This window comes from Sebastes umbrosus, unplaced genomic scaffold (genome assembly GCF_015220745.1).
Source record: "Sebastes umbrosus isolate fSebUmb1 unplaced genomic scaffold, fSebUmb1.pri scaffold_80_arrow_ctg1, whole genome shotgun sequence".
Lineage (NCBI taxonomy): Eukaryota > Metazoa > Chordata > Actinopteri > Perciformes > Sebastidae > Sebastes > Sebastes umbrosus.
Genome location: NW_023618540.1, coordinates 52,501 through 75,368, shown reverse-complemented (window position 1 = coordinate 75,368; position 22,868 = coordinate 52,501). Strand labels below are relative to the sequence as shown.

Sequence of the window (22,868 nt, the reverse complement as noted above, 5' to 3'; positions counted from 1 at the left end):
TGTACTACTGAGGACGACTCCCACTGAAGACGTCCTCATCGTGTTTCTAGATCCAGATCCAGATCATCTACTGTACATCCAAACAGGAAGGAGATTAGAGGAGGAAGAGGAGGAGGAGGAGTAGGAGGAGGAGGAAGACTATCTAGCCAATCAGAAGAGGAGGAAGAGGAGGAGGTGATACATGAGGACAGAAAGATGGTTTGTGGGATGAAAAGCAGGAGGAGGGGAATGATCGAGGAGGAGAAACAGGTTTCTGTACCTTCAGTCTGAAGCTCTGCGGTTCTTCCTCCACCAACCTCCTCACAGCTGCACTCCGCCTCTTCATCCTCCTCTTCATCCTCCTCCTTCTTCTTCTCCTCTTCTTCCTTTTCCTGTCCTTTTTCAGACTCCTCAGGTTCAGTCCAGAGTGAGTCTGGATCCATCGCTGGTGTGTTGGACTCCTCAGTGTGTTGGATGGTGTCGTTTTCAGAATAAGTGTCCTCAGTGTGTTTGTGTGGTGTATTATTTTCAGAATAAGAGTCCTCAATGTGTATTTGAAGTTTGTTTTCAGAATAAGAGTCCTCAGTGTGTTTGTGTTGTGTATTATTTTCAGAATAAGAGTCCTTAGAGTGTGTTCCAAGTCTGTCGTTTTCAGAACAAGAGTCCTCGGAGTGTTTGGGTAGTGTATTATTTTCAGAATAAGAGTCCTCAGAGTGTTTGTGTAGTGTATTATTTTCAGAATAAGAGTCCTCAGAGTGTTTGTGTAGTGTATTATTTTCAGAATAAGAGTCCTCAGAGTGCGTTTGTAGTGTACTGTTTTCAGAATAAGAGTCCTCAGAGTGTTTGTGTAGTGTATTATTTTCAGAATAAGAGTCTTTAGAGTGCGTTTGTAGTGTACTGTTTTCAGAATAAGAGTCCTCAGAGTGTTTGTGTAGTGTATTATTTTCAGAATAAGAATCTTTAGAGTGCGTTTGTAGTGTACTGTTTTCAGAATAAGAGTCCTCAGAGGGCGTCTCTTCTTCTTCCCCTCCTGCTCTCTCCTCTTCACTCATCACTTGCTCCTCCTCCCTTCTTTCTAGACTCTGCTGCACAACTGTAACCTGAACCTCCTCCTCAACCTCTACCTCCACCTCAACCTCCACCTCCACCTCCTCAGCTTCCTCCTCCTCTACCTCCATCTCCTTATCTTCCTCCTCCTCTACCTCCTCCTCCTCCTCTAACTCATCTTCCTCCTCATCTGACTCTTCCTCTGTCTCTTCACTTTCATTCAGTAAATCTTCATCTCTCCTACACTCTGCATCCTCCAGCTGTTCTTCTTCCTCCTCCTCCTCCTCACCTTCATCATCTAACACCAACATTTCATGCTTCCCTTTCTGCCTCTCCATCAGCTCTCTCTCCTCCTCCTCCTCTTTCCCTCGCTCCTCCTCCTCTGTGCAGCTTTCAGGTTCAGTGTTTAGCTTCAGTCTCCTGCCTGAATCAGTACCTCCTCTCAGCTCCTGAGACGTCCAGCTGGAGGTTCCCACGACTTCAGGAGGAGCAGAGGAGGAGGAGGAGGAGGAAGAGGAGGAGGAGGTGACGGGTCCACAGGAGGCCTGGTTGAGGTTCTCCTCCATGAGCCCGGAGGGAGGTCCGGTACGGGAGCTGACCTCCACACAGGGCCAGGACGAGGCTGTGTTAGCGGTGTGAGGAGTGCTGGTTCTGGCCCGGTGCTGCAGGCTGATGGACTGGGTTAAGGAGCCTTTCTGTGGGGAGAAGCGAGGCAGCTCCGTCAGCTCCGTCAGCTCCGTCAGCTCCACGTACTCGCCCTCCGAGTCCTCGCCCTCGCTGCTCGCTGCTGATTGGAGGAGCTTAACTTCCTGTCTCGAGGGGTTAGTATCTCCACTAGGATTGTGTGATGTACTAATCAACACATCTCCATCCTTAACGGACGACTCCTTATCCTCCTTCAGGGAGGTCCGGGGCCGGCTGATGAATTGTGGGTAGACCAGGTCCTCCCAGGGGACCCTGAAGACGTCTCCGTGGGAGGACAGGAGGCAGCGCTCCAGCCGGGGCGCTCCTCGCCGCTCCCTCTCCCCGTTGACGGAGTCCAGCCAGGCCATGCTGAAGAGGGACCGCAGGGCTATCTCCGACACCTCCTGCTGCTCCACATGACGGCCGCCGGCTGACACGCTGCACAGCAACAGGCGGGGGGAGGAGCCGACGGCGCTCTTGCAGGAGGCGCCGTGTGCTAGCGGAGGAGGAGGAGGAGGAGGAGGAGGAGGAGGAACAGCAGCGGCGTGAGGAGAAACCAGCAGGTAGAAGTCTCCTGGACGGAGGAGGCGCTGGTCCAGAGGACAGAGCTGAACAACTACCTTCTCATGGACGCACAGAGGCCAGCCTTCATGACGGAACAACAGACCACAGTACTGCAACTGAGGAGAGGAGGAGACAAGGAGAGGAGGAGACAAGGAGAGTATAAAGAACTTTGAGTGGTCGGACTATAGAAAGGAGATATATTACTGTTTACAGAACATGTTTAGCCTAGCTTAGCACAAAGACTGGAAGCAGGGGGACACCATCTAAAGCTGTCTGACATGTTGACACACACTCTGTGGTGTTCAGTCAGTATATTGCATCTGTAGTCCATTGTAATAATCAATGACTGTAATCAATAATCATCTGTGACTGGAGAGTTAAGACGGAGTCACAGCTGGATACAGCTGTTTACCACGGCAGCATCAAACAAACAGCTTCACATGTTTCAGGGTATTAACAGTAATCACATCTACGCTGACTTCCTGCTGAACACCGCGGCCTCCGTGGGCGAGGCGGCGCCCGGCAGCCGCAGGGTGAGTGACGATCCCTCAGAGTGACCTTAACCAAACATGACACATCAGCCAACCACGAGAGGCGTTCAACAGGCAAGAACAGACACAACCAGAGGGAGGGGGGGGGCATCAGTGAGAGTCCTGACTCAGACAGTAATTACCTCCTAAACCAGCTTCCTGTTTGTCCTCCATCATCACACCTACCTGCTGACTCAGATCACTGACTTCCTGTCAGTTCACTGAGGATCTGTTCAGAGCGCTGTTGGGATGTGATACAGTACATGTGAAGCCTTCAGGTGAACAGTGTGTCAGCAGTCTGTAGCCGTCTGCTCCTCCACAGTCACACGGCTGTTCTGTTGTAACTCACTGGAACATTTAAAGCTTCATGGTAGTCCCTACTGGACGGTAGTCCCTACTGGATGGTAGTCCCTACGGACTGAACAGTAGTCCCTACTGGACGGTAGTCCCTACTGGACGGTAGTCCCTACGGACTGAACGGTAGTCCCTACTGGACGGTAGTCCCTACTGGACGGTAGTCCCTACGGACTGAATGGTAGTCCCTACTGGACGTAGTCCCTACGGACTGAACGGTAGTCCCTGCTGGACGGTAGTCCCTATGGACTGAACGGACGGTAGTCCCTATGGACTGAACGGACGGTAGTCCCTACTGGATGGCAGTCCTAACAGACTGGACGGTAGTCCCTACTGACTGGACGGTAGCCCCTACGGACTGGATGGTAGTCCCTAAGGACTGAACAGTAGTCCCCACGGACTGGACGGTAGTCCCTACGGACTGGACAGTAGTCCCTACAGACTGGACAGTAGTCCCTACGGACTGGACGGTAGTCCCCTCAGACTGAACAGTAGTCCCCACGGACTGGACGGTAGTCCCTACGGACTGGACGGTAGTCCCTACAGACTGGACGGTAGTCCCTACAGACTGGACAGTAGTCCCTAAGGACTGGACGGTAGTCCCTACAGACTGAACGGTAGTCCCTACGGACTGGATGGTAGTCCCTAAGGACTGGATGGTAGTCCCTACGGACTGAACAGTAGTCCCCACGGACTGGACGGTAGTCCCCACGGACTGGACGGTAGTCCCTACAGACTGGATTGTAGTCCCGAAGGACTGGACGGTAGTCCCTACGGACTGGACAGTAGTCCCTAAGGACTGGACAGTAGTCCCTAAGGACTGGACGGTAGTCCCTAAGGACTACACAGTAGTCCCTACAGACTGAACGATAGTCCCTACGGACTAAACGGTAGTCCCTACGGACTGGACGGTAGTCCCTACGGACTGAACAGTAGTCCCTACGGACTGGACGGTAGTCCCCTCAGACTGGACAGTAGTCCCTAAGGACTACACAGTAGTCCCTACAGACTGAACGGTAGTCCCTACAGACTAAACGGTAGTCCCTACAGACTGGACGGTAGTCCCTACGGACTGAACAGTAGTCCCTACTGACTGGACGGTAGTCCCTTCGGACTGGACAGTAGTCCCTAAGGACTGGACAGTAGTCCCTACAGACTGAACGGTAGTCCCTACAGACTAAACAGTAGTCCCTACAGACTGGACGGTAGTCCCTACGGACTGAACAGTAGTCCCTACGGACTGAACGGTAGTCCCTACAGACTAAACGGTAGTCCCTACAGACTGGACGGTAGTCTCTACGGACTGGACAGTAGTCCCTAAGGACTGGACAGTAGTCCCTACAGACTGAACGGTAGTCCCTACAGACTAAACGGTAGTAAATGGTAAATGGTAAATGGACTTGGACTTATATAACGCTTTTCTAGTCTTCCGACCACTCAAAGCGCTTTACACTACATGTCAGTATTCACCCATTCACACACACATTCACACACTGATGGCAGAGGCTACTAAGGTGCCAACTTTGCCCATCAGGATTTAATCTAAATACTCATTCACACACCGATGGCTATGCCTCCGGGAGCAATTTGGGGTTAAGTGTCTTGCTCAAGGACACATCGACATGTGACCCGGAGCAGCCGGGGATCGAACCACCGACCTTCCGATTGGTGGACAACCTGCTCTACCCTCTGAGCCACAGCCGCCCTGTAGTCCCTACAGACTGGACGGTAGTCCCTACGGACTGGACACAATCAGACAGATCTAGGGATACTCACACAGGCATCTTGCTGGAGGTTTGCTAAGAGTTGCTTTGCAGGCAGCAGGAAGTGGATCAGGTAGCGAAGGCCGTCTCCTCGGTAGCAGCTCTCCACCACGCTGAGGACCTGACAGAGGACAGTCGGGGATGTGGCCTGGAAAGGCGGGTAGATGGCTGAGAGAGCAGTCTGGATGCACCGGTCCAAAGACTCAGAGTCCTGAGAGGAAAAGGACGAAGAAATGATATGAGGGTTTAGATCAGATTCATCCTGAGGGGAGTGGTTGTGCAGCAGTTGCATTCGTGTACAAAGCAGGAAAGAGTGCAAATAAAACATAATATAAACAATAAAGATTATCAATAAGGTGCAAAAGACAAATATACACACTGCCACAAATGTAAAGAGGTTAACAGTTAGTGTCTTAAATAAACTCAGTGAAGGGTTAAGTAGTAAAAGTTAAACACACCACACCTCTGCACCACGTTCAACCAGACAGAACAGAGACTCACCGAATCACTTCAATCTGCTTTCCGACTGCTGTGTGACTCCATTTACCAGACCCACCAGTACCACAGACCAGTACCTCAGACCAGTACCAAAGACCAGTACCACAGACCAGTACCTCAGACCAGTCCCTCAGACCAGTACCTCAGACCAGTACCTCAGACCAGTACCTCAGACCATGTACACCGACCACAGCAGAGTCCTGCAGCCTCCTCTGCTACTATTAGTCTACACACTGTTGTCCCGGTTACAGTCCAGCAGTCAGCTGTTATCCATCTCAGCCAACACGCCTCTAATCAGCACGTGTTCCTTCTTTGACTGCACGGCCAAAAACAAGTTCAACATTTCAGGCCAGCCAACGCCCGGCGGGCCCTGGAGGTGTGGCCGGGAACGGGAACCGGGCCGTAACTAGATCCACTGGTCTGGAGGCTGCAGACCGGTCAGGTAAAAATATCAGCCGACACACAGCGTCTGGCTCCAGCCTGCCGACCGAGTGATGACATACATTTAAATGCTGACTGCAGTAGTTCTGTTTTATCCTCCCTCTCTCCTCCTGTTGGAGATGAGTCCACATTCCTCTCTCATTTCAGATGATAAAACCTCCTTTAACCCACGCTGAGCGACTCCTCTCTGTCGGCTTCATATCTACTGTACGTACGGTCAGAATATTCTTATTTCATCCTCCTCCTGTCTCTCAGAGGAAACTCACTATATAACCTCATGTTTGATGAACTTCCACTCAGCATGTTTTCACACCAAACTGCTTGTATACGTATAAAAATCTCGTCTCTCTCATTCACACAGACCTGAATCTGATATTAAATGAAATCACTCTGAATTAAACCAGAGTTGTTATAAACAACCCTGTTTAGCACATGAGATCCAATAAACAGTCAACTTGTGTAACTTTATTTACTCTGTGTCGTGTGGCGGCGGCTGCGTGATTCACGCGTCGGGTGTGCACACCGACTGCGTTTCTGCTGCTGCTCTCAGCTCTTTCTTTTTACATAGATTTTGCCTTTTAATGGCCATTTCATTTCATTATAAATATCATTTATATTTATTTTAGACAGAGAAAGTAATAGTAATAATCCACCATTAAAACGCCGTACTATATTCATTCATGGAGCTCTGCAAGTCACTGCATGTTCTACAACACTGTCCGGCACATATTTCAGAATAAAAGCCTTGTGTTAACAAATGAAGTGACGCACGTCTCACGCGGGCAGTGTGGCTGCTCTAACCTGTTAACACAGATGCAGAAATAAAAAACAACAGGTAACGCAGCCGCAACGCGCTGCTGAAGCTCCTGGTGTGGACGAGGCTTTGGTCCTGCGTGTTGACCGAATCATCTGATGCCTTTAACGATTAAAATACCACTACCACTACCACCTGTACCACCACTAGCAGCAGCACAGCCAGCTCTCTCTGAATATTCTGGATGTGACTCAGTTGAGCAGGATTCACACACAACAACTGGCAGCCAAATGTAGAGCTGAGGCCAATATTAGCATCAGGATATCAGATGACAGCGGGCTGCCGGGGATTTCTGCTCCGCTGAGAGGCACGATGACCAATACCCATCACAGAGCAGGAGGTCAAACTGTCGACGCCGGCAAACACACAACTTCTGTCGGCTCAGAGCAACCGCTAACGGCGTTTTATACACATATAAACACAAACTATGTGAGAGAAAAGACACAGAGAGAGAGAGAGTCCTCCAGTCTGCAGCTGCTGGAAGAGGAAGAGGAGGAGGAGGAAGAGGAAGAGGAGGAGGAGGAAGAGGAGGAGGAAGAAGAGGAAGAGGAGGAGGAGGAGGAAGAGGAGGAGGAGGAAGAGGAGGAGGAGGAGGAGGAACATCAGGCTGAGTGAGGGTCCCATGGGAGAATGAAGGAGGCCCTGCTGAATAATAACTTGATTATCCTCAACACACCAGAGTCCTGTCAGAAAACTCACGTTTTAATCTCACTTAGCTTCACAGTGTTTCATTCAGCTCAGCTTCATCTCTGAGAGCACTCACAACACAAACAGACTGTTATAATGAGGTCAAAGGTCAGAGGTCGGAAGTTAAACTTCCTCCAGACAGATTGAGTCTGTGTGACGGTGAGATATAATCTCTACGTTGATGAAACTGTAACTGGTATGATGAGTCAGAGCTGACCTTGAGCAGCTGTTTTATTGATGGTGATTTAACATGAACCTTGTTGTGCTGTCGGCTAAACACGCCGACATTAATCTCAGTAGATTGAGCTCGTTGTCGTCCTGCAGTAAAATGCCACGATCACACCAGCAGATTGACATAATTATATGTCAGCGCTACTGGCGCTACTAGCTACTGGCACTTCTAGCTACTGGCACTACTAGCTACTGGCACTTCTAGCTACTGGCACTACTGGCTACTGGCACTTCTGGCTACTGGCACTTCTAGCTACTGGCACTTCTAGCTACTGGCACTACTAGCTACTGGCACTTCTAGCTACTGGCACTACTAGCTACTGGCACTACTAGCTACTGGCACTTCTAGCTACTGGCACTACTAGCTACTGGCACTTCTAGCTACTGGCACTACTAGCTACTGGCACTACTAGCTACTAGCACTACTAGCTACTAGCACTACTAGCTACTAGTCATATACTAGTAATACTGTCATATGAGTGTGCACGGCGGTGCGGTCCAGTGGGTCTGATGACCATTCATTATAGTGAGGAAAATAACTCTGGATTCAGCGGTTAGTTCATTTTACTACTTTTAGGACATAATAGCTGTTGCCATCTTGGTTCCGTCGCCATCTTGGTTCCATCACCATCTTGTTTTTTGGCCATCACCATCTTGGTTCCGTCGCCATCTTGGTTCCATCGTCATCTTGGTTCCGTCGCCATCAAGGTTTTTGGCCGTCGCAATGTTGGTTCCGTCACCATCTTGGTTCCATTGCATCTTGGTTTTTGGCCAACGCTATCTTGGTTCCATCACCATCTTGGTACCATCGCCATCTTGGTTCCATCACCATCTTGGTACCATCGCCATCTTGGTTCCATCACCATCTTGGTACCATCGCCATCTTGGTTTTTGGCCATCGTCATCTTGGTTCCATCGACATCTTGGTTCCATCACCATCTTGGTACCATCGCCATCTTGGTTTTTGGCCATCGTCATCTTGGTTTTTGGCCATCGTCATCTTGGTTCCATCGCCCTCTTGGTTCAATTGCCCTCTTGGTACTATCGCCATCTTGGTTCCATCGCCATCTTGGTTTTTGGCCATCGTCATCTTGGTTCCATCGCCATCTTGGTACCATCGCCATCTTGGTACCATCGCCGTCTTGGTTCCATCGCCATCTTGGTTCCATTGCCATCTTGGTTTTTCTCCGTCGCCATCTTGGTTGTAGCCTACCACAGCGCCATCTAGCAGCTGTTGTCAGAAAATCACCAGAGTTTCGTCTCTTTGTTTCTAGACTGTTTGGTTCAGTGAGCTGAAATCTGACCCTCCAGTTTAGATCTGGATCAGGTTCTGGATCAGTCAGTAAGTGGCACTGTCTGACAGCAGCAGCTGAGGCTCATGGGTAATGTAGTCTTCAGAGTAGTCATAAATGAAGTGTAAATAATGTTCTATTATCCAGGAGGAGATAAAGGTTAACTGGTGGTTAAACTGTTGACCACCGCCAGCCAATCAGGGAGCAGGGTTTTGTGGCAGTGTGTTGCATCTTGTGTGTGTTTTGGCCTCTGTGGTGTCTGTTGTTTGATCAGCTGATGGAGCGGCTCAGATAAACCGATCCAATCAGGCTGGTTCTGCTGGTTTTAATGAATAGAGTCTCTCTCTCCCTGGAGGGCCGTGATTCATCCGCTCAAAACCAGTTCCAGTTGGGCGTGGAGGACGACGAGGGCGGCGCCGCACATAACCGGGTCACTGTGAGACAGGATCCTGCAGGCTGCTGGTTCTGGTCCATGTGCCGATGTTCTGCCCACGTATCATCATGATCCAGTGACCAGTACTCACTGATCTGACCTCTGACCTCTGATCAGACGTCTCTAACATGTTTAAACAACGACGCCGTCAGAGTGGTGAGGTCACGACCCGGTTAGTAACCGAGCCCGGGGGAGGGAGGGAGCCCACAGGAGACGTGGCCTTTGACCCCCCCACTAGTGAACACAGTGACAGAAGAGACCAGCTGAGACTCACATATACCAACATCCACCGGAACCAACAGACCGGACCCAGCAGACTGGACCCAACAGACTGGACCCAGCAGACTGGACCCAACAGACTGGACCCAGCAGACTGGACCCAACAGACTGGACCCAGCAGACTGGACCCAGCAGACTGGACCCAGCAGACTGGAACTGGACCCAACAGACTGGACCCAGCAGACTGGACCCAACAGACTGGACCCAGCAGACTGGACCCAGCAGACTGGACCCAGCAGACTGGAACTGGACCCAACAGACTGGACCCAGCAGACTGGATCCAACAGACTGGACCCAGCAGACTGGAACTGTACCCAACAGACTGGACCCAGCAGACTGGACCCAACAGACTGGACCCAGCAGACTGGACTCAGCAGACTGGACCCAACAGACTGGACCCAACAGACTGGACCCAGCAGGCTGGACCTGGACCCAACCCAACAGACTGGACCCAGAAGACTGGACCCAACAGACTGGACCCAACAGATTGGACCCAACAGACTGGACCCAACCCAACAGACTGGACCCAAAAGACTGGACCCAACAGACTGGACCCAACAGACTGGACCTGGACCCAACCCAACAGACTGGACCTGGACCCAGCAGACTGGAACTGGACCCAACAGACTGGACCCAGCAGACTGGAACTGGACCCAACAGACTGGACCCAGCAGACTGGACCTGGACCCAACCCAACAGACTGGACCCAGCAGACTGGACCCAGCAGACTAGACCCAACAGACTGGACCTGGACCTAACCCAACAGACTGGACCCAAAAGACTGGACCTGGACCCAACAGACTGGACCCAACAGATTGGACCCAAAAGACTGCACCTGGACCCAACAGACTGGACCCAACAGACTGGACCTGATCCCAACCCAACAGACTGGACCCAACAGACTGGACCCAACAGACTGGACCTGATCCCAACCCAACAGACTGGACCCAACAGACTGGACCCAACAGATTGGACCTGATCCCAACCCAACAGACTGGACCCAACAGACTGGACCCAACAGATTGGCCCTGGACCCAACAGACCCAGCAGAGAGTCTCTGAGACTACAGAACCACTGGACCCAACATGAAGAACCACATTGTTTATCTGAAGGGGACGGAGAACGTTAATGAACAGAATAAAAGACGTAAACATTCCCCAGTTAGCATGAACGCTAGTTAGCATGAACGCTAGTTAGCCTGAATGCTAGTTAGCATGAACGCTAGTTAGCATGAACGCTAGTTAGCCTGAATGCTAGTTAGCCTGAATGCTAGTTAGCATGAACGCTAGTTAGCATGAACGCTAGTTAACAGGAACGCTAGTTAGCCTGAATGCTAGTTAGCCTGAATGCTAGTTAGCATGAACGCTAGTTAACAGGAATGCTAGTTAGCAGGAATGCTAGTTAGCAGGAATGCTAGTTAGCCTGAATGCTAGTTAGCAGGAATGCTAGTTAGCAGGAATGCTAGTTAGCAGGAATGCTAGTTAGCCTGAATGCTAGTTAGCAGGAATGCTAGTTAGCAGGAATGCTAGTTAGCAGGAATGCTAGTTAGCAGGAATGCTAACACACATCTGTAGATAAGAGGAGAAGCTGCTGATCCGCTGCGTCCGTCACAGAAACATCTGTCTCGTCTCCATTCAACACCTGGATGTACCTACAGGATTTATGACATCACAGCTAGTTTGGAGCCAATCAGAGCGCAGCATGAAGCTTCCAGGCCTCAACACTGAGACGCAGTGAAGCAGGAGACATGTTGTTTCCAACAGTTAAACTGGAACAATATCTTTATCCATCCATCCATCCATCTTCAACCGCTTATCCGGGATCGGGTCGCGGGGGCAACAGCTCCAGCAGGGGACCCCAAACTTCCCTTTCCCGGGCCACATTAACCAGCTCTGACTGGGGGATCCCGAGGCGTTCCCAGGCCAGAGTAGAGATATGTGGTCTCCTCCCAGCTGGTCGTGCCTGGAACACCTCCCAAGGAAGGCGCCCAGGAGGCATCCGTGCTAGATGCCCGAACCACCTCAACTGGCTCCTTTCGACGCAAAGGAGCAAGGACTCTACTCCGAGTCCCTCACGGATGACTGAGCTTCTTACCCTATCTCTAAGGGAGACGCCAGCCACCCTCCTGAGGAAACCCATTTCGGCCGCTTGCACCCGCGACCTCGTTCTTTCGGTCATGACCCAACCCTCATGACCATAGGTGAGAGTAGGAACGAAGATTGAACGGTAGATCGAGAGCTTTGCCTTCTGGCTCAGCTCTCTTTTCGTCACAACGGTGCGGTAAAGCGAATGCAATACCGCCCCTGCTGCTCCGATTCTCCGACCAATCTCACGTTCCATCGTCCCCTCACTCGCGAACAAGACCCCGAGATACTTAAACTCCTTCACTTGGGGTAAGGACTCATTCCCTAATATCTTTATATTCTGGATTATTATGTGAGGAGGAATCATCATGATGATGTCTGGAGGAGATATCATATATTATATTATATATATATATATATTAAACCGGACTGAAACCATGAGTCATGATTTAAAACAGAAGAAAACGTACATGTGATCTTTAGATTCCTCCTGAATCTACAGCAGAGCTCATTCATATTGATGTTTCAGACCACTGGTATGATCAGAGGAGAGACGGATCACACTCAGGATTAAGAACAGACGACCTCTGTTTCTTTAATTCTGATAACCCGCCGGCGGTGGCGAGGTAACGTGAGTCCCGTGTGACTTCAGTCTCAGGAAGTTGATTGTGACTTCAGTCTCAGTTTCTACCAGCGGAGACCTGCTGCAGCTCGTTCAGAGATCTTATCTCACCGCACCGACCCAACATAAATATGATCAGAATGAGCCACGTGCTTTTACTGTGAAAGTCCCAGCAGGGAAGCGATCCCGGCGTGGAGCCCCGGGGGGGGATGACTCTCTGATAAGTGAAACAGGAGAATAATCACAGATAGCGGCGCTGTGAGGACACATCAGCACTCTCTGGTACAGGATGTTCACACTACAACACCTGGACAACACACAGACAGGTTAAAACAACACAACTGCATCACAGCCAACATCTGGAGAGCAGAGCGTTCACACACTGAAACACCAGACTGGACCTTTTTAGATAGAGACCACAGAAACGGAGTCTGAAACTGAGATCTGACCGTCGTTACAGATCTCTTTACAACCAGCCTCGTCTCTCTTTGTTTCTCCTCTGGTGTGTTTTCACAGGAGTTCACACCTTCATGAGAGCAGCTGGGGCTGATGGGAGCTCAGCGGCTGTTAGCGGGGGGGCGCCACAGAGCTGAGACTGATGACCAGTTTCTAACCCAGAGCAGGATCAGAGGATCTATGACATCATCGCTCATAGGTATCGACTATTCCTTCGCAACGTAGCGTCACATTAGCCGGAGGGATATAACCGACTGAATTTGAAAACGATCCGATAAACTCTGTAGGAAGAGTTTCGAAAAAGTTTGAATTAAAACGCATGAAAAAACGCACGGCAATTCAAAAGGGCCGACGTCCGGTTGGACGGAGTTAATGAAAGTTGATGAATATTACGTCTGAAATGATGAGAGCAATGTGGGAACCGGATGTCGTGAATATCAGAGGAACTGGTTTTGATGTACGCGCCGAGTTTCGTGAGTGTTTGAGTATCACAAGGGCGTCAAAAATAAGTTCAAAGTTCAAAGGCTCAATGTGATGAGGGGATCCTTGAAATCCTCAAACTTCTAAAGCGTGTGCTAATTTGTGTGAGTTTTGTGCATCCTAAGCTCCTCATAAATGCAATTCCACAGCAGAATAATAATAATAAACTTTAAAAAAACAACAGGTTCTTGACAATAAGGGGGTTTCTGAGCAGTTTACATAACACAAGTGCTCGCCATCCAGTCGCCGATAAAAGACAGAAATCTCCAAATGTCAAAAGATTTTGATCCCAAATCCCAGCATGTCTTCTTCTATGGTGCTCCTCAAGGTCTCGGTGTCTTAATGTGGTATTCTGGAGGATTATTGATCATTTTTATCAATTCTTCAGTGGTAAAAAATGGTTAAATTTAGCACTAAATCTGTGGAACAAACGGTATCAACCCAACAACTGATGAGTCCTAATAGAGCCTGAGGATGACCATCAGATACTGCTGTCATCATGTTCTAAAGCCTGATACACGTTCACTACTTTATCTCTGATTAATGACCAGAACAACTGGACGTCACAATCAATAATAATGTATGAATGTAGAATGAAGCCAGTGGTGTGACATGTTAAAGAGAGGAGTGGACGAGGTGCTGCTGGTTACAGTAGATGTTCTAGTGGAGGCGACACCTGATACTACGTCTTTACTTTCTGTTTCTATGTTTACCTTTCTGAGTCACACCTCACCTCTATCTACACTACTGCTGCTGCTCTGCTGCACACACACACACACACACACACACACACACACACATACTCTATATGTGTACTACATACTCTATATATTCTATATACTCTATATGTGCACTATCCTTCAACATACTGTGTGAATAAGCAGCAGTATGTGTTAGGGCTGTCAATCAATTACAATATGTAAAAATGAACCTTAAAGGGAGATTAGTCCAGTATTTACATTGACATTGACATTTTTCAGACTTTGTTTTGGACTTTTTAAAAAAAAATTGGGACTTTTTTCTGCAATTTTTTTCAGATATTTTTTGGACATTTTTCTGACTTTTTTAAAAAATCTGCAATTTTTCTGACTTTTTTCTGCAATTTTTCCGAATTTTTTGGACTTTTTTTGTTTTATTTTTTAAACATTTTTCAGATTTCTTTTTTTAATTTTAATTTTTAATTTTTTGGACTTTGAAAAAAAAAAAAAAAAAAAATCGGAAATTTTTCGGACTTTTTTTTGGACAAAAGCCCTCACACATTCACACATCTGGAGGTCAGAGGTCAAGGGACCTCTTTGAACATGGACATGACAGTTTGTCCTCTCCAACATTTAGTGTCAGTTTATTTAAAGCTGCAGTGCGTAGAAATCCGGAAAACGCAAAATCCTGCATCCCCTCGAGCTGCTCTCTCCTCTCTCTCCTCTCTCCGCTCTCCCCTCTGTCCGAAGCCCCTCCCCCCACACGAGAACGGGCATATGCACGCGCTTCATACGTGCTCGCTACATCTGAGGAGGCTACCGCAGCGAGCTACACATTACCTTCTAAGGACATCAACAGTTACCATGGTAACATCATCTTCTAACGACATCAACAGTTACCATGGTAACATTACCTTCTAAGGACATCAACAGTTACCATGGTAACATCATCTTCTAACGACATCAACAGTTACCATGGTAACATCATCTTCTAACGACATCAACAGTTACCATGGTAACATCATCTTCTAACGACATCAACAGTTACCATGGTAACATCATCTTCTAACGACATCAACAGTTACCATGGCTGGTGAGAAAAATACTTTGTCACAGACCACATTTAGCTACCACGGACAACTTTGAACATATGACAACAAACAGTATTTATGCTTAGTGTAAAATAACGCTGGAGACCGACGTCAACAAAAGCTAAAGTATTGTAAGACTTTGCTGCATTTGAAGTGTTTCGTTTATAGACCGAATAAAAGCAATTGTTTATTTTCTAGACGAAATGACGAGCTAAACTTTAGAAACAACGGAGCCCAATGTTTTATTCAACTATAGCATAGCTAGCTGGCTAACGTTAGCCAACGGCCAGTTGCTTCTTCAAGTTTCAGTAACGCTATCTTTCTAACTTTACTGTTTTTTAGTCTGTATAGATAACTTTACACATCTGGAAATAAATAAAACCATGACCATGTTATTCATAATGGAAATGGTAATTTTACATTTGTTACATATCTATTACTAACAGAGCACCGTCGAGTCAGATCCTGACTATGTCCTGGAGCAGCCGGCTACGAATGGACGAGGAAGAGGAAGAGGGCGAGGAAGAGGGCGAGCTAGTGGACGTGGACGTGGACGTGGCAGAGGGTCTGGTCGGGGGAGAGGACAGAGTCAGCTTGAAGACCCTCTGGCTGAAGATGACTTCAGCAGAGTACAACAACTACAAGCTCGACAGATATCAGATGAACAGGTATCTCAAAATATAACATGTCCATACTTTATGTCCACATTATGATCATTATTGTTTATTCATAAATAAAGTAATACTTTTTCCCTGATCTACTGTCTTTCTAGGCCAGAATTCAGTGTTTGAGCCTGCAGCAGTGTCAGGAGCTTCTGGGGAGATGTCTGTTCAGGGATCCCAGCCTCATATTTGATCTAATGGTCAGCGCTCCTCCACCAGGTCCTCCTGGCCAGGACCCCAATCAACCTGAGGTGTGTCTGCATGAGGTGCAGGGAAATGCCCACTGACGTGGAAAGGAAGTGCTGTGGCCAGCCACCACAGAACTGCATTTCCCTGCTACCTCATGTGGACCTCTACATCCTCCATGAGGGTGTCCTTCGCCTGGCCAGGAGGATCTGGAACGACATTAGGGCTCAGCAGGACGTACCCAATCCCGGAGAGGACAACAGACAGTTCCGGTATGCTGCTTACCGGCAGTTTGTTGTGTGGCAGTATGGAGCCTTGGGGCCTTGGTAGGATTAGGGACAGATATCCTGACCCCCACCACCAATATGTGGGCTTTATCCCACACAGGCTCTGAAACAACCCCCCCCACCCCTCCTGTGTGATGTGATATTTTTGTAGAGTATTTACATTTTACTTATTGTTATTCTTGCCATTGTTTTTGTAAAAATAAATCCATTGAAGGATGACCACCTGCTTTTTTTGTTCACGACTGCCAGTGTCAATACCATGCAGTAAAGAAATTCAGCTCACTTGGGTAACACTTTTATTACATTCAAAAATATAGATGACAATCCCAAACATTCATAACACACCACAAAAAAAGGTAAATTAAAAAATCAGTACACCATCTTTCAGTGGGGCTAGGCCTATAGAACAAGTCTGACCCCTGGTCAGTATTTTTGAGTGGTGGCCATAGTAGAGGTGTAGGTGGGATCGACTCAGGTGAGGTGTCGCAGGGGTCACGTCTTCTCCTATGGTCGGCTGCTCACTTAGGTAGTCCTTGGCCCTGCGAATGAACAAAGAATAGCATGTTAGAATTTTGAAATCAGTTGTTTAGTTTTGACTATAACGTCACACATATAGGCCATATATATAGGCTATAATATTTTTTAAAAGGCTGCTGTAATGCATATATAATAACTTATTTAGCATGCTGGTCTTTTGTTGGTTGAGAAGTTTCTTACCCTGCCTCTCATGCTATAGTACCATATTATTTCAATGACAACATGTCAATGCGTCTCTTTTTGTGTGTCAATGCGTGATGTCTTTACATTATCATAAATGATACCTTTCATATAACATCTCTGTAGTCGTCAAAAAGCTGCTTGTAATTAACAAAATCTATATGCAACCTTTATCAACTAAAATCAGAATCAGTGTAATGAGAAACTATGTTGTGAAGGCTGCAAGGGTTAGTGTGAAAACATGCAATTTGGGTTTCTGAAGAAGGGATGTTGAATGAGGCCCACTGAAAGAACTTCTATACCTTGTCGTCGACTGACTTGTGTGTGCAGTAGCTCCTCTGTGGTTGGAGGTGGAATACCACATAGCACACCATACTGCCGCGGGTCATCAGGCCTCTGGCGTCTCACACGCGGCATGCCTCTGTCTGCTGTGGTGCGGCTACGGAGGATGGCCCTCTGGAGGTCAGGAATGTAGCCATAGTCCTTGTCGACCTTCATTGTGTACAGGCTCCACTTCCGCGACTTCTTGTTGTACAGCTTCCGGTATCTGACATAATGAAATTAGCATATGACCGAAACAGGAAAAGATGGTTATTGAAAAATGAATTTGTGATAAATTTGCAAAACTGCTGCCTGTGCAAGGGCAACATTCATCATAATTATTCATGTATAAATTTGACCTTATATTATAAAACTAATATACTTCCGTTTTAGTGGGTATACTGTTGTCAATTTTAAGAACTTACTCAATGGAGCCATCAGCTTTTCTCTGCACTGGTCGGTGGACATGATGATTATAATCCAAACCAGCAAGTAGGGTGTGAGCTGAATAGACGGGCGGGGTGAAACTGAATCTCTTGCTGGCATACATCAGTATGTGGTTGTGAAAGGACTCAAGTTCTGCTGTAGACCTAAACAGTAAAAAACAAGTGTTAGATCTTTTATGTTGTCATTAGTCATTAGTTGACACATATAGTCACAATCAGTGGTGGACAGTAAAAAAATAAAAAGGACTTTGATCAAGTCACTGCATGATTTACAATCATCTGTATTTTAGAGATTTTTCAAAAAGGGACCCACTCTCTGCATGATCTTTCCCAAGATTTACTCACTTTTTTCTTCCCTATGTGGGTTTATAGGGAGTAAGCCAGGAGCTTCCTTTGTTTGAGTTAAATACTTGTGAACATAAACATTACATGTAAAACCCATGCCCACATACCTAAATCCCAGGTACTTCACTACTTCACCCAGCCAGCGTGCATTTAGCACTATCTCAATGAGTGCTCTGTGTGCCACAGATCCCTTCTCTATCCATTCCTTGTCCCTGTTGTCCGACAAGGGTCCATGGTGACAGGCGCCAAGAGCCCACTCGTGTTCTCCTGTGACGTGATGGAGTAGGCCAGCCCACATGTCCTAAGAGAACAATAACGCATCAGCAATGATCCGACACATTACGCTGAAATGATGTCTGCAGCTGTGAAATATTTCTGGCTCCACAAGTGTAGCAATATAAATAACAGTTCATATAGCACTTACAAAGAAGTCGTCATAGGTTGCCGACATTTTGGCACAAAACCAAAAGTGGTTGCACACTGGCTCGCCTGACCACAGAATGAAATGCAAAAACAATCAAAGAAAATTATTGGTGTAAGCAAGTTTTGTGATGAAGTGACAATGAGTTCAAATGAAATACATTCCATAATATTACCTGGTGGATCTTCTTTCCAAGGTTTTTCGATCCGTGCCACATGTCAAGGGTATGGCGAACTCCCCATGACTTATATATGCCCTTGGCTGTATGAACAGTGAACAAAAGACATTTGTAAGTACAGACATCTGCACGACTCCTGCACAAGTCAACACACATATTAAAAATGAATAACAAACTAAAAACCTATATACGTACTAAAGAGTGCAGCTATCTGGCTATGAGCATCAGTACATATTTCGCTCAAATTTCCTATTTACTGACGAAGTGTGTCAAAAGTCCGGATGAAGGCTTCCTTCTCCATGATGACACTGTTCCGCGCCGTTTCACGTTTGTCCACTGTCACCATGGAGATGATGTCTTTAGAGTCATTCTCCATCACACTATATGTGCAGTACTGTGCACAGAATCCAGGGCTGTCCATCCGACCATCTCCTTTTAAAACAAAACATAAATAATAATTTCAGAAATTGGAACACACTTTTTTTATGATTCACTCTAGTGGATATGATACTGACCACTTCCGGTTGTACAACAACCGGTATTTGTCAGTATCATATCCACAAATCTATGTCAAAATAGAACTTACCCAGGGCCACGACACTGGCTTTGGGCTTTAGCTGGGAAATAACTAATCCTCGCTTTTCTTCCCAGAACTGTTTTATGGTGTCCACACAGTAGGTGTCCTGTATTTTGAAAAATGTGGACCTTCCCACCATCCCCATGTTCATAAATTTGAACAGTAATGCCACTTTCGCATAGTTGTTTCCAGAGAGGAGGATATTGACAGCCAACATGAAGTCCCCTATCAGCATCCCATACTTGAGAGCGGACTGTGAACTTGAACGCCACACAATATGACCAAAGGGAAACGTCTAGAAAAAAAAGAAGAGTGACAGAAAGCAAAATGGGTTTTATTGTGCATATCAAAGCTTAGTGCGGTGCTGCATATATTTTGCACTATACAACACATAATATGGGCAAAAAGTACCACACACTCCAAAGTCATGAAGTACATATATTTTCCAAAAATGGCTGTTCCTGGCTGGTGTCAGCTCAATGTACAAGATTCTTCACAGCCTTGCCCAATTCCCACCAAGGCAGTTTGTAACAGTTTGTGATGCAGCAATTACAATTTGCTGCTTGCATTGTTAAAACATTTTAAAAGACAACATAATATCAATACTGTAAAATAAATACTCACCCACTCAATGATGGCAGCTGTGGCCCTGGATTTGACCGTCACCTGAAAGGGTCCATGGGCCTGGCACGCTGCATTGGTAACAGGGTCCTTCCATCACTGTCGACTTCCCTGGTCTCCTCCTCCTCCTCCAAAGATGAGACAGACTCTGTCTCTTCAGCGTGGCACAAGGTGTCATCTGCCCAGTCAATGCTATAGACAGGATCAAATTATTTAGTAATATTATCTTGCACCAATATACAAGGGGGCACATGCTCAAAATATAAAGAGGAAATTCAAAAACAGATAAACTTATATGGAATTCTGAATGTCGTTGAACTCCTCTACATTGATGCGGTCAGCATTCAAATCAAGTGATGTCATACTAAGCACAATGAAATAATAAGAGAATAAGATCACATTACTGCTCATCACAAACTCTGAGACCAGAATATAACCACCAAGAATGCAGGATATAACTCATATGCTACCATAATTAGTAACCTGTATGAGTAACAGTACTCATACAGGTTATTGTATGAGTAACACTACTGTATGAGTAACGCTACTCATACAGGTTACTGTATGAGTAGCGTTACTGTATGAGTAACGCTACTCATACAGGTTACTGTATGAGTAACGTTACTGTATGAGTAGCGTTACTGCTACTCATACAGTAACCTGTATGAGTAACGTTACTCATACAGGTTACTGTATGAGTAACAGTAGCGTTACTGTATGAGTAACGCTACTGTTACTCATACAGTAACCTGTATGAGTAGCGTTACTGTATGAGTAACACTACTCATACAGGTTACTGTATGAGTAACACTACTGTATGAGTAACGTTACTGTATGAGTAACGCTACTCATACAGATTACTGTATGAGTAACACTACTGTATGAGTAACGTTACTGTATGAGTAACGTTACTGTATGAGTAACGCTACTCACACAGTAGTGTTACTCATACAGTAACCTGTATGAGTAGTGTTACTCATACAGGTTACTGTATGAGTAACGTTACTGTATGAGTAACGCTACTCATACAGGTTACTGTATCGAGTGCTACTGACTGTGATGTGTCGTTATATAGCGACAATTCTATGGGAATTACCGTCCGTTCTTTCTCTTAGTAAACTTATGGGTCTCTAAAGCCCTTTGAGATGACAGACTGTGATTCATGGATCAGCTACAGTAGCTACGTAAACATAAACATGGACTTGTGGGTCTCTAAAGGCCTTTGAGATGACAGCCTGACTGATGGATCTAGCTACAGTAGCTACGTAAACATAAACATGGACTTGAATTAGCCGCAGCAAGCCTCGGGCTACGGTTAGCAGAAGGCTAACGTACTTTCAACCTGGCTACTCATCGCCTGCTTTCACGGTAAAGCTACCTACAAACAAATCAGTACAACACATTGAGATATTACAGGAAAACGAAGTTAGTAGCTTACCTGTCCAGGAGAAGAACTGCAAGCTCAGAGTCCAACGTGAGGCCGATGCTGTCCCGGAGATCTCTCCACCGCTGAAACGCTTCGCCGATATTGACACGCGTTTTATTCCGCTTATTGTCGGACTCTCTTGTGGACTGTCTTTTTGAAAGTCTGTCTTTCTTTTTCTGGGTTGTTTTGAGGTGTAGGCAGTTGCTGCCAATGCTGGAATAGCAAGCTTTTCAGTAGGTTGTTCCGCCATTGACCGAGGCTTTCACTATCTACAGAGACCAGACGTGAACGCGCATCTCCTTTTGTGGAACAGCCAATAGGAACGCTCTCTCTGAAATGCCCTGTGATTGGTCAAAGTCTGCCGTCACGGGCAAGATGTTCTAAAGCCTGTAAACAGAGCCATGAGGAGGTGCAGAGGTCTAGTTTTCTCTCAGATCACTTGAATTACAATATGCTGAAAGGTTATTATGGAATTTTTGCCAAATTATGCCAAAATATTGTTGCCTACTGTCACTTTAACCTCCTTCATGACCAACTAGTCTGACATGGTTGGTTTCGGATGATACCAGGATCTTCACTCTAGTAGCTTTGACAGCTCTACTCTGAACATCCCTCACACCACAGGAACATCTGGAAAGATCATCTCTAGAACCATCAACCAATCAGAGCTCTGCTGAGCGTCGTCAGAAGGAACCAGGACCAGAATCAGCTGGACTCTCGTAGTGTGAACTCGACATTAACTGACGAGCTCCTCTGTTACTGTTCTTTACAATATTATCAAATCAAATCTAAAGACTCAGACATGTAAATGTAGAATACGTCCTGTACTGACATGTGTGTGTCTGCTCACTCTGAAGTAGGTCAGAGGATTTACTGGTCCGGGTGTTAAGTTCAGGTGGGGGGGTCACCCAGACCATGTGGGGTCGGGGGGGTGGTGGTGGTGTTGGGGGGTCCAGGCTTCAGGTTTCAGGTCTCAGCAGGAAGATGACAGACTGTTACAGATGAGTCCTGCTGACCTGCAGGAACACCGTCTCATTGTGAGCCTCCTCTCTGGAGTCCAGGACCAGGACTGAGTAGTCCACCTCCCCGGGGACGGTCCTCTCTGGAGTCCAGGACCAGGACTGAGTAGTCCACCTCCCCGGGGACGGTCCTCTCTGGAGTCCAGGACCAGGACTGAGTAGTCCACCTCCCCGGGGACGGTCCTCTCTGGAGTCCAGGACCAGGACTGAGTAGTCCACCGCCCTGGGGATGGTCCTCTTTGGAGTCCAGGACCAGGACTGAGTAGTCCACTTCCCCGGGGACGGTCCTCTCTGGAGTCCAGGACCAGGACTGAGTAGTCCACTTCCCCGGGGACGGTCCTCTCTGGAGTCCAGGACCAGGACTGAGTAGTCCACTTCCCCGGGGACGGTACTCTCTGGAGTCCAGGCGGCGGCGGCGGCGTGACAACGGCTTCCATCAGGACAGGAAGTGAGGCTGAGTCAGTCAGCGTGTCAAAGCTGAGACAGAGGATCAGCTTCACAGATTGGTGTGTTCTGGTCTGGCAGAGACAAAGGGGACGTGAGGCGACTCTACTGGTGGCCTTGGGGGCTGCTGGTTCTCTGATGCCGGTGTGTCTGGGTCTTTAAACGTATCCTGACGTGTAGTAAATAGATGT

At 47.2% G+C, this 22,868-nt stretch overlaps 2 protein-coding genes across 9 annotated transcripts in view; both read right to left on the bottom strand.

Moving 5' to 3' along the window:
- Positions 1–22,868, bottom strand: part of plekhg4 (pleckstrin homology domain containing, family G (with RhoGef domain) member 4) — a 90,917-nt gene that overhangs the window by 49,944 nt on the left and 18,105 nt on the right. For 3 of the 8 annotated variants that reach the window (XR_005206026.1, XM_037763327.1, XM_037763326.1), the window contains 2 exons: positions 4,935–5,132; positions 260–2,390 (listed from right to left, as the gene is read on the bottom strand). Coding sequence is in view for 6 of the 8 variants with exons in the window: in XM_037763327.1 (XP_037619255.1) it covers positions 260–2,390; positions 4,935–5,132 (2,329 nt within the window). In the remaining 2 variants the exon portion in view is untranslated. Of the gene's footprint in view, positions 1–259; positions 2,391–4,934; positions 5,133–22,868 lie in introns of those variants that run through there. The other 5 variants (XM_037763329.1, XM_037763328.1, XM_037763330.1 and 2 more) reach the window with 5 other exon arrangements.
- LOC119484495 lies at positions 16,573–18,489 on the bottom strand. The gene is made up of 5 exons (XM_037763335.1): positions 18,416–18,489; positions 18,099–18,292; positions 17,626–17,790; positions 17,182–17,426; positions 16,573–16,701 (listed from the first exon to the last, which is right to left on the bottom strand). Exons 1-5 carry the CDS (start codon positions 18,440–18,442, stop codon positions 16,685–16,687), a joined length of 648 nt encoding a protein of 215 aa, XP_037619263.1. The 5' UTR covers positions 18,443–18,489; the 3' UTR covers positions 16,573–16,684.